This window comes from Hippocampus comes, unplaced genomic scaffold, assembly GCF_001891065.2.
Source record: "Hippocampus comes isolate QL1 unplaced genomic scaffold, H_comes_QL1_v1.1 scaffold94, whole genome shotgun sequence".
NCBI classification, from domain to species: Eukaryota; Metazoa; Chordata; class Actinopteri; order Syngnathiformes; family Syngnathidae; genus Hippocampus; species Hippocampus comes.
In genome coordinates this window covers 217,192-229,951 of record NW_017806059.1, presented here as the reverse complement: position 1 = coordinate 229,951, position 12,760 = coordinate 217,192, and the positions used below count along the sequence as shown (strand labels likewise).

Below are 12,760 nucleotides of genomic sequence, written 5' to 3'. Positions count from 1 at the left end.
TTTTAGAAATGTGGGCACGAATGTATAATTACAGAGCTGCTAACTGTTCCCAATTGTCTGTATTTTGTGAAAGAACTCACTGAATGTTGCGCCTGTAATACCGACTATTCTGGATATTTTTAAAAAATTAATAAATCATGGGGCACATTGGTTGAAAAAATTTTCGCGATGTCACAGAGGCGCCGTGCATTCCATGGAAGTAGTTCGTCACAGCTCACTCATGGGCAGTGGAAGCGAGCAGATGAGTCCAACGTTAAGCAGAAGCCAACAATTTGATGGTAATCCTAATTGATGCTAGCCTTTATAGATTCTATTCAACAGGGAGGAACAAAGGCTGTGAAACAAAGTGAAGCCTTTATAATGACAACTTCATTCATTATAGAATAACAAACGCTATTACACTGCACTCTGTCTTTACTGTTTAAAATACTTGTTGAAATACACCATGACTCGTTTTTCACTTTTTTTTACAGGACATCATTGATTTTTCAGCAGATACAGAACTGAAAGCCCTGAGCACAAACCAGAACATGGATTTGGGAACCCTTCCACCCTTGACACACAAACACGCACACACACACACACACACACACACAGACACACACACACACACATTTATATATATATATATATACTCCTGGAAAGAAAAGCAACGTGGTTGCCAGGCAGACTTACTGTCATGACAGCTCTGGAAGAATTGTGCGACAAATCATTTTGTATTTGAACCACTATTTTGTATTGAAAATACAGAGGAGTACTGTATTAGAAAGAAAAATTGCAACTGAACCACTGTTCTGAATTAAATTTGATTAAATATACTGTTTATTAAAAAGGAAAAACTGTCTGTGCACCGAGAGAGAGAGAGAGAGAGAGAGAGAGAGCGAGACAGAGAGATTTTATATACTATATATATATATATATATGTACTGTATCTAAAAAACACTGTTCCATGCCCAGTCCCCAGTCCTGCTGTACTGTTTTTGGCAAAATATGAAAAGTCAGAGAAATTGTTTTGGAAGTGAATTTCTAAAGGTTGGCAACTGTGTCATCAATATTTTTCTTGCCATTAAATCCAATAAACCAATGGTGTGATTCCCAAATTGAAAGTTGACTGAAACACACCAAACAGCCTCATAATGAAACAACAGCCAAATTTTTTTAGGACATCACAACACTGTTATAAAAAAGGTTAATCGTGAAATTGCCTGCCGCTTTTTTTACATCAGGGGTGCCCACACTTTTTCAGCATGCAAGGTACTTATTGAATGGCCAAGTCTAAAGGTTCTACCTATTTTATTTCTTGATGTATTTATTTAAATATTTTTATTTTAAAATGTACTTAAAAATCTTTATCTGTACAATATTTATTCGTGTACCTTGCATAACTGCCTGAAGCCATATACAATACATAGGCGGTGAGGCATGCAACGGGCATAAGTGTGGCTGACCTGTATGTCAATAAAGTAATAAATTTCATCATGGAAGATAGGCAGGAGTCCTTTTATTTCAACTCATTCAATGCCGTTGACAGGCAGCTATATAGCATAAAACTCGGAGGTCTATTAGTGATAAAGCTAATGCAATGAGCGCTACTGTCACTCCCTTCGTGAGCTACTGGTAGCCCATGATCGACTTAATAGGCACCTCTGTTTTATATGGTTACTTTTATTTGGTTAAAATTTGATGAGAAAGGGTCAGAGTCTGATTAATTTATGCTTGTGTCTTCCCCACAGACCAGAGACGGCTTAAAGAGGTTTCTCCAACATGCTCCCTCCTATTCCCACATGCAGCACACACTGTGGACCAAGAGGACTACTGGCTAATTTATTGACAATGGATTAAAATGATAGGCAGCAGATCCCACTCACAGTTTTGTGCATAATTAGATTAAACATAACATTAATCGCGTGTGTGCATGCGTTTGAGTGGATGTGTGTGTGTGTGTGTGTGTGCGTGTGTGTGTGCGTGTGTGTGTGTGTGTGTGTGTGTGTGTGTGCGTGCGTGCGTGTGTGCGCGTGCGTCCGTGCGTGCGTGCGTAGATGCGTGCGTGCTTGCATGCGTGTATGTGTGTGTGTGTGTCAACACAGCTAAATTGTTTGTGTAATAGAGAACGCAGTACTCCCTGAATGGAGTAATGCCTTGTCCCATAAATCTCTCCCTCATTGGGAAGACAAAATGAAAATGACCCCATCATAAAACATGTGGAATGGCTTCACCTGCCACCGACGTACAATGTGGCAATTACCAAGAAGGGGGTGTTGAGATCATGAAGCCTTTACTCACTTTGGCACAACATTTAGTGTGTTCACGCAGTTTTGTATTTTGTATGCACCTGTGCCTGGCATACTCACTGTTTTGTGCTTGAGTTCCTATAATGCTCAATGACAGCGTTTTTATTAATGCACTTGGGTTCCTTAGAATTCGGCCCATGGTAAATGCAGCATGCACATGAAGCATGAAAAAGTGAGAATTGGATGATTTTATAAATGAATGCGGTTTTACAATATTTCTTGCAAAGCTGTCCTCCACTCGTGGCCATAAAAAGTCTCTTTACTTTGGTTGGAATTTGTAATTACCAGCATATTGTGTTGGTTTCGACTGCCACTTGAGAGAGTAGCAGTCTTCAAGAGCTTTGCATTTTTGTTTTTGTCTTATTTTTTTGGGGGGGGGGGTTGTGTTTGTCTCTTTTTTTTTTTGTCATATGGTGTTTGTTGTGGCTCGTGTGAACCCACTGTGGACTGCTTTCAGTGTTTTGGCCCTGACATTCATTGAAGGGGAATATCGGAACGTGGTAGTTTGTGCCTTCAGCAGCATGCTTGGACCAGCACCGTTTTTGGTTGGGGGGGAAGAGCGGCAGGGGGCAGGCGGGTGCTATTGGGCTGTCTTAATGGCTGGGGCCACTTGGTTTTTTTCGCCTCAGGGCAACATTTTTGACAAGACTATTTATGTGCATTGGAGATTTTGTTCGGTTTTGTTCGACCAGAGTTTGGCAATTCCAGTCCTCGAGCGCCAATATCCTGTTTTATATGCCTCCCTGCTCCAACACACCTGATTCAAACGATCGGGCTTGTAATCCATCTTTTGCAGATCTTGCTGATGAGCTGATCATTTGAATTACGTTTGTTGGAGTGAGTAGACAAAAAACACAATCCACACTGAAAAAAAACGGTGGGCTGAATTTACTGAATTTTATTTCGGCAAGTGGTTGCACGACATGCAGTCATTTGGATCAAAATGATTTTTTTTTTAAGTACACATCTACTGAATGATCGAAATCCAGATGAATCTTTTGCACAGCCGCTTGAAAAAATAAAATTGAATAAATTCAACACACCATTTTTTTCAGTGCAGAATACTGGCCCACGAGGCCCGTAATTGCCCACCAGTGTATTAGATAGTCTACGATGCTACGGCTGGAGCAGCAGAGGATGAGGAAAGAGGAGCGTCATCAACATGGATCCCGGAGTTGTGTGTGAGATGTAAAAAGGAGAGTTCCCGTTTGAAAGTCACCGGATTTAAATGGGACTGAAGAATCGAAGTGTTCTTTCTCTCTTGCAGCATGGTGGTTAACTGGTTACCACGTGCAAGGGCGCATGGTTCTGGCCTTCCTATGTGGTGTTTGCATGTTTCTCCCCGTCCGTGCGTGGGTTTTCTCCGGGTACTCTGGTTTCCTCCCACATTCCAAAAACCTGCATGACAGGTTGATCGGGCACTCCAAATTGTCCCTAGGTGTGATTGTGAGCGCAGGTGGTTCGTCCGTGTATGTGCCCTTCGATTAGCTGGCCACCAGTTCAGGGTGTGCTACCGCCCAAAGACAGCTGGGATAAGCTCCAGCACGCCCGCGACCCTTGTGAGGATAAGCGGATTAGAAAATGGATGAGTGGATAATCATATTGTAGGTGAATTTTCAGCCAAATGTTGGCACCCCTTTGAGTCTTCAGCGCGCTTGGCATCTGCCTATCTCGCCTAATGGCCGAGCTGGCCCTGGACGTGAGTTTCCTCGTCATGCTTCCCTCTTCCTTTAGCGATTGTAAAACAGCAACTTTTTTGTGTGGACATGATATTTAAAAATCAAGATTTGGTTTTTACTTGTTTTGTTCTGTAAATACCGCCTGTGTTTTAGAGGACGGCATTGAAAACAAAGACTGAGCACCGTATATTTTTGCGGTGTTATCTGCCAGTAGCTTGTGCATATTCATGTTTCCTTGAAGCTCAGACAAATATATTCAGATGCTTGATCTTGGATATTTAACACTAAGAAAATATGTAAGTGCTAAATGCTAGCGAAAACATTACTCTTTCAATTTTGCAGAGACACCGCCATCCAATCTGAAATTACGTTATTAATGTCCAATCGTTTGCCTGGTTCATATCCTTTATCTTCCACACCTCCCAATCAGACATAATTAAGGTTAACTGTACACCACAGCTGAAACACTAGACAGGTAGGCCACAGCCTCTCATGATTAATGTAGTGTGTTAGTGTTCTGGGCTCTGACCTTTTGAGATAGGCCAGGCACCATTTTTAAGTGAAAGCTCTGCCTCTGCTGAGTTGTGGAGTTGTCCATCAAGTCCTCGTGCACCCCTCCACCATCCACCTTCCACCCCACAGCCATCTGCCTTTCAAGCTCAGATCCTTGTCTTGCTGCCTCATTGCCCCTGATCTGTTTGCTTGCGTGTCTTACTTGACAAGAAAATTAAAACATGGTTTACAACCACTTTTTTTTTAAAATCAGGCTCCTATTGGGGTTTGAAATGCCATTCTTTGATCTCTACGGTATGAATTTAATTCAAAAGGAACCAATTGTGTTTTTGAAGAGGTCTAACAAAGGCATATTGGCTGCCATTTTAATTCATTTTTGTATGTTTCATTCAAATTTCAACTTTCAAGGCAATGTCGGACAAAGGCAGCTTTATTTGCCTGGGCTGAGTGTCCGCACGTGAAAATAGTGTTGGTAAATTACCCTCCCTCCCTGTCCACTCAAGTTGTGGATGTGAATTGGCACTGAGGTCATGTCCTTGCCTGGCTTCCAAACATCAGTATTGTCACACTTGACAGAGTAAATTTACCTTTGGCTCAGGCTCATTCAGAACCTCACATGAGCTCACAGTGACTTCCCATAACAACAACAACAAAAAAAAAAGATGGACTGCAAGCTAAGCAGAGATTTGATGGAGAATCTGTAGGTGTACTTGTTAACCAGGGATGACGAGGACAGGGTCACCATCTGTAACGTAGACCAGGGGTAGTAAATTGATGAGAAGAGGTGAAAGGGCACCCTCAACATTCCTTTAGAAAATAAACAGCAGGAAAAAAAAGCATGCTTTTCCAGTCAGGTAAGCCAAGCATATCTTGCAAGCAACTTGTGCTTCTGATTATAAAGCCCAGCTTCCAAACGATAAGTGTAACTCATAAATAAATAAATAATTACTGGCAGCCTTCACTCCCAAGAGGTGACCACCTCTATTTTTTTAATGTTCAGTTTTGATTGTTGGATTCAAATGGTTTCCGAAAATGTGACAGTGTGGTAACGATGGGTATTTAGTTGTTGTTCAGTGAGTTCATGAGTATAAATGGACGTGGGGGGGGGCAACATGACCTTTGCCATTCAGGCACAAGCAAGTGTATTTAACGTATAGGGCCGCCCCTGCCTTTGTGTTGGAGCCAGAGGTTCAGTCAAAGACAGAAGGAGGGTTGACTTGAGGCATCTGCTGCTCTGCTGAATCCCTCATCAGTCCATCTGTGTGCACTGTGGCCCTTCTCTCCACTCGCAATACTTACATAGAAACAAATGCATGGACGCACGATAGAGAGATAGATAGATAGACACCTTTAGTGATGTGTGTAATTGCGCACTTCACCGAGACCATATCCTGGACCTTGCCCATGTCAATTTAAAAAAGTGTCAAACTTTATCAAAAATATAGCCACGGTATCAAATCACTAACAACAAGAACTACAAGGCAGAGGAAAAAACAGGATCCCTCCGGAGCCAAGATCCCTTCTAATGAGAAACATCATTACTGAAAAATATGCTTGTGCTGGATTTTATCAATATGAAAGTCAGGCCTTGGCCAAGTGTCAGGCTTTTTTTCACTTTTCTACTAGTTAGTTGTATTTCAATGAATTACAAGGCTAACAATAGATGTTATGATGCGCCTTGATTCCCACTTAACATATTTCCGCTTGCTTTCGATGTCCCGGGTATCTTAGCTATCAGCAAGATGGATTGTCTATGTTTATCCTGATGAGAACATCACTGATAAAGGGAAGGTTAAGAATGAGGAGCATTCACATTCCAAATGAGCCAAGTTGGTTTTTATATGTTGGAGAGGCTCCCCGGCTTCCCGCTCACACCATCACCATGTCGATCTTCACTTTGTGTGTGTGTGTGTGTGTGTGTGTGTGTGTGTGTGTGTGTGTGTGTGTGTGTGTGTGTGTGTGTGTGTGTGTGTGTGTGTGTGTGTGTGATTGGGTTGGAGCCTACCACTGCCCTAAAGAGGAGCCTTCAAACACAGATGTGGGGTGTCAAGACTATTTGTGTTATACATTCTCCACATTTCTTATGAAAAGAACCCGTCTCGTTGCCAATTTTGGTTTGCTTGGACTAATACACCCTAAGCAAGTTTCAAATAAACACAACTCTCTTTCTGCTCTCTCTACTTGGGCGTGCAGCGGGGGGACAATACGGCGGTTGTCATGAAGAAGTTTTATTGGAACATTTAACTTAAGGAGAGGGGGATTGAGCGGGTAAACAAAGCATTCCTTTCCCTTTCATCACAATTTAACTGTTCCCTCCACATTCAGTCTCACCTCCCGGCCAGCGCCCACCAAACCAGAAAACTTGTCAAATAAATATAAATCACAAATAAAAGGTTTATCCAATAATTTAGTGCTCAGTCGCTTAATCTGTCTTTGTTACTTCTTCTCATTTCTGTCAACAGTGCCAACTATCTCCGAGAATGCTCACTAGAGAAGATAGCAAGTCTCAAGTAGCACCATGGCTGTTGCGTTCCAGACATATAGCCTGTAGGGCCATTTGGTTATACTCAAGGGGATGGTTGTTGTGTCAGTCATTTGCCGCGCCTGCTAAAGAGTGCACTTAGCATCCTCTGTTTCCCCCTCACAAGCATGTGAGGAGTGACATGATACTGTACAAGAGTCTGGACAACATATAACCTTTCAAAGCAATTTCCTAATTGTTTCCAGGCCAAGGTCGATAGCCTATATGGGAGCAATCCCTTTCTCTCCAACTTTTCATCCACAGATTGAAAAACATTAAAGTGTTAAGTAAACTTGACCCAGGCGGGCTAATTCATTGGGAAATAGCTGGAGTTTTGTACATTCGGTGCCATATCAGTGACAGTCAGGCTGTGGATTGCCCCACTTGGACGGTCACCATATGTGTATGGCGATGTTCGCAAAATGGCTTTTGTGTGAAACCGTGTGCAGGCATTTATGGCATTTGCTGTTTAGGAAGATTGACTGTTCCCAAATGACAAGAAGAGACTGGCCCAAATACTTGGGAATACTGCTCATGGCTCACGGTCTGTATCTGAATAGTCTCAAAGTCTTTAATTATTAGCAAAATTGTTACATTGTACTTTTTCTTTCTTAAAATGACATTCAGTCTAAACTGAAAGAGAATAATAGTTTTTTTTTTTTTTTTAATGTTTTAATATAACCCTTTCCGTAACAGCGGTTACTACAGCTTATCATGTTATCAGGTTACAGGGTGCAAATATGCGTCGATTTGATTACATCACTCAGACTCACAAATTAGATGACTTTTCAGATATACAAGTCAACTTTTGCTTGCCACTAAATTGTAAGTAATTTGAGTTTTGAACACTTGTATAGTGACGCAACAAAGAACCGCCAAGTATATCCAACTCTGCAAATAATAATGGTTTGGCACGGAAGCATGTTTTGGGTGTTAATATTGCATAACATTACACATATTGACCTACAATGACACTTTAGTTGACAATGGAAGGAATGCCAAGGAACACCATTTTTTTCATAAAGTTGTACAGTATTTTCTTAAAGTTTGCCTTTACACTCATGACTTTTATGATGTGACTTGCATTGAACTGGAAGCAACATAATGTTTAGATCCACACAAATGTAAAAACGTGAATATGAAATGAAAATGAGACAAACAATTGCCTTTTCCTATTTCACTGAAGTACAGATGACCAGCAATGTTTTATTGGCTTTAATACACAAAACAAAATGAGGGTGGAATTCATCCAAATACAAGGCTTGTGGACTTGGTTTTGAATTTTATTTGTACAGTAATGGAGTGAAATAGTATCCATCAATATATGAATATAGATGATCTGATATATACTGTAAAAGCTCTTTACACTGAATGCACCTCAAAACTCAGGTCCAAAATGCAATGATGAGGTAGACACTTAATGGTATTTTGCACCCTCTGCAAAAAAAAAAAAAAAAAAAAAAAAAAAAAGAATACACCTTAAATTACTCTTATCAATGTAAGAAATATATGATTATCAAGAAACTCTGTACATCACAAATAATAAAATAATTATAGAATAGAAATTATACAGATTTGAGTGCATTTTGTACATTTACAAAGAAATGCAGTTCTCTCATTTCTTCATTCGGAGCACTTTGTAAAGTTATCGACTATACAAAATATTTACAGCTCAAAAATATTGAACAGCAGTGCATTCAAAGCTAATGTGCATTTAAATATCGCTTCATTTGCGAGTCTCTTGTATTACATTTTCCTCACCAGAGCAGACAAAATTTCAAATATCTTCTTGGCGCAGTAAGCTGCGGAAGTGCATTTCATAACGATGCAGACTTTTGAGCAAAAAAAAAAAAAGTTCACTTTACATGTATGTGCTTTTAAAAAGATCTTTCTGCAAAAACAGAGGGCCAACAAGTCCGTTTTTGTCCTTTCCCGTCCACAAAAGCACACGATGACCCTCACAGCGCCTCCCGACCGGTCTGCAGTCGGCAAAAATCTCTTGAAGGCATTATCTCCTCTTCTCTGACTCTCTGTGTGCATCTATGCGTGTGCGTGTGACATTCTCTCCCCTTTCATTTCACTTCTTTTTTTTTTCTTTCAAAACATGCACTTGCACGAGCCTTTAATGACTCCAGCCGGACAGAGGCAATTATGAGGTGGATGCACAGACCCAAAAGAGTCCGTCCGCCCTACAGACACGATTGCACAACAAGAGCTTGCAAGTCCAAACGCTGACAGGCAAAAAGCCTCTGTGCTCTACAGCCACAGCACGAACAGGTGCACAGTGGCACCCAATGGGATTCCATCACACAATGGACACATCTCTGGGAAACAAGGGCCTGTTTGATGACTGTTAACTTTTGCATGGTTGGGAAATAACACTTTAAGGCAGAGAGTGTGCATTTTTGTGAGCGGTGAGTTGGAATAAATAAGCAAACATCGCATCGAGTGTCCCACGTGGATATCATGAGTCGAGGTATCCTGTAAGGACTCTATCACCCTTCCGCCCACATCATCATGGATTGATGTGTCTTTTGTAAAAGAATTCCTTTTAGACCGAATGGCCGCTACCTGCACCCACACTGCTCCACCACCATGTCCTCATACTGCTTGTACACCACATTGTTGCCTGAGTCTATGTACAGGATGCTGATTGGGCTCAGTTTGGTGGGGACACAGCAGCTGGGTGGGGTGCTGTTGGGGTCCATGGAGTTCATTAGAGTCTGTATGATGGCATGGTTGGTAGGTTCCAGGTGGGATCTGAGCGGGAAATCACACACCCCTTCGCAGTGGTAAGCCTCGTAGTCCAAGGGTGCGATGATCCAGTCGTCCCAGCCCAACTCTTTAAAATTCACATGCAACGCCTTTTTGCTGCACCTGGATTTGGATTTCTTTCCATGTCTTTTCCCATGACGGTTGCTCAGCGCTGTCCTCCTCCGCCTCCGGGGCCCCTCCCCTCTGACCCCCCTTCGGGGTATCCCCTCCTCCTCCAACTCCTCCACCTCCGCTGACGCTCTCACCACCTCTGTCTCCTTGATAGACCTCCGCGACTTGATCTTCTCCTTCATCTCATTGAACAAGTTCTCCCTTTTCTTGGAGCGGGTGTAGGCCACCAGAATGGCTTTCTCCTGCTGGGACCGCCCGGTCCTGTCCAGACCCAGCACCCTGAGGTCCAGCTCAGTGTCGGAATTACCAAGAGTGACTCTGAGCTGAAAGCAGAGCTGGTTCCCTTTATGTTCAGGATGATGATGACGATGATGATGGGATTGCTGCTGATGTTTATGAGATTTAAACATCTCCCACACGTCCAGAACCTCCCATCTGGACTTGGTAGAGTCCAAAGGGTCCAGCAGCCTGGAGTCCATCAGCATATCAGAGCTGCAGGGATAAAGTTGGATGTGGTAGAGGTCTGTCGTCTTGAAGTCTCCCAAAGCTCTCCTAAATATCCTTAATTCCGCCCCAACCAGCTCCTCTTTGTCTGAAAGGGTTGAGACATCAAACAGATACTTTTGTCTTCGCAGAGGAGGGTGCAAAAGATCGTCTGCAACGATAAAAGAAGAAAATAATTGCAGTCGGATTCACTTAGGGTGTACAGTGTTCAGATTGGGGAGGGAGGGGACTCGCAGAGGCCTTCGTTCTCCCCTACTCTCTTTTCCCCCCCAAATACTCACACTAAACCAACATAGGGGGGAATATAATCATTATTTTTTTACCCATTTTGTGCTTTAAAAAAATCCATCTTCTGCTCATACATTGAAAGTTCATCAACTCGAAAATATGAACTGTTTTAAAAATGCTTAGACTGCAATGTTTTTTTGTTTTTTTTTTACAGATCATCATAAAAGTTTGCTTCTTCACAGACACACAAACTGATTCAAATGGACCACGTAATGACGTAACATTAATTTGAGACACATGCTCAAACTCATGAAGAAGAGCACAACATATACAAAATTAGTCATTAAAAAAAAAGTCCTTTGTCAATAAATCACGAGCCTGTTCGTTTAGGGAAATGCGGTCTCTAAATTATTCATTTATTTAATTATTTTTTTTTTTTATATACCTACAAGCTCCACACGTTTAGAACTTCACGCTTTTTAATTTATTTTCTGTAGCGCTTAACCAGCTACTTGATATACAAAGCACACAGCGTCCGGGCCGTTTGCAGGAAGATCTACTGTATTCTTGCTTGCCGGCATTTCTTTTTTATTTACTGGGGCATGTCTAAAGAATTAATCGATTTCATTCACGTTTTATTTCGTTTAAATTGTCGCGTTGCAGCTTCTGCGATATTCTAATTTAGAGAATTGTCATCTTTTGCAACAAAATAAAGTTGGGTAAAGTTAGTGCTGCGCGTTTAACGGGCCAAAGGCAACATACACTCCACTGAACAATACACAATTAATGCATTATACTCTGCAGGAGCCCGAGGAGGGGGGGGTGCAAATATTCCATCAATGTGACGCTGTGGTAATGAAAAAAAATATATAGTTTGCAAAGCATAAAGCAAATATCTGACCTAGAATATGTAATTCGCCCAAAAGCGGATTTATGGCTGGGCAGACTGAAAAAAATAATTAAAATGACATGATTTGAATAGAACTTTCAAAGCGAAAGCAAATAGGGGTTCATAAGTGGATATAACGACGGGCAGGTGTTTTCCTGACAGAAAAAAAATGGTCTTCAATGTTCTGTGGCGAGATAGTGAGGTTTAAAAAACACATTGAATCGTGTTTAGTTGTATTGAGGAAAATATAATAAAAGGCCGACTGCTCATGACACGGTTCAAATGCTGTGTTTTTGGGTAGTAAAATGCGCTAGAATGAACGCTTGCCCAATTGACCAGCATCATATCAAAATATCAAACTTCTTTGAAAAATAAAAGTGACAAGGCTGCGTGCGCACACTCGCGTGATTTGTACAAGCTATTCTAAATAGACATTTGATTCTACTTGTCAGTTTCCCTCCGTGAACCCTGGCGAGTGAAACCGTAAAAAACAGATTGAAACCGTGTGCTTGTTTCTGTGACTTCGGGTCTGGTCTGCATTACGTTTCTTTTTCTACTTTTTTTTAACAAGACCTTAAACAAAATCGAATACAAGTTCACCAAATAATTAACAGCCTGAATTCCCATCTTCCTCATTAAAGCACTTCCCCTCTTATATTTCATCCCATCTTGCCAACGACAACATCCCCCTTAAAATGCCCCTTGAACAGACTGGGTGAACAGCCTGTTGAAATTACTGACATATTCGTGTTGACAGACAAGAATGTACCAGGTTTTCTGAATATCGAGATTCCGTTAGGTGACTTTCTACCCAAGTTTTGTTGTATGTCGGCAAATGCAAATCACATTTTGCAATGGTTCATTGTCAATGAGAAGACGAAGTTGCGTTGTAATGAGATTTAATGACAACGCAGTGTTGATTTTTTTGATTTGAAATCGCCTTTAACTACATGTCTATTTTTAAAAGATTATATCGTCCACGAAAACGAGTATTCATAAAGTGTAAATATGCTCAAAAACACGAACAACGAGCTGGAGCGTTCAGGCGTAGCGCATGCTTGTGCATAAAAGCAGGCCTCAATTGGTAGTTTTGCCTTGAGTTTTATTCCCAGTTGCGTTAAATGCTGCAGGATTACTTAATAAAATGCAATACTTTTGGGGGGACCCCCAAAAGAAACAAAATGTGCAAGAGGGGAAGAAGCATATTTTCCGTAATAATTATTTTATTGGCGAGGGAAGACGACAGCAT

General features: G+C 41.4%; 1 protein-coding gene across 1 annotated transcript in view; it reads right to left on the bottom strand.

Moving 5' to 3' along the window:
• Positions 1 to 9,084: 9,084 nt before the first annotated feature.
• Positions 9,085 to 12,760, bottom strand: part of gdf6a (growth differentiation factor 6a) — a 5,466-nt gene continuing 1,790 nt past the window's right edge. The window contains exon 2 of the mRNA XM_019892991.1: positions 9,085 to 10,545. Coding sequence (XP_019748550.1) covers positions 9,572 to 10,545 — 974 coding nt within the window. The 3' untranslated portion in view covers positions 9,085 to 9,571. The remainder of the gene's footprint in view (positions 10,546 to 12,760) is intronic.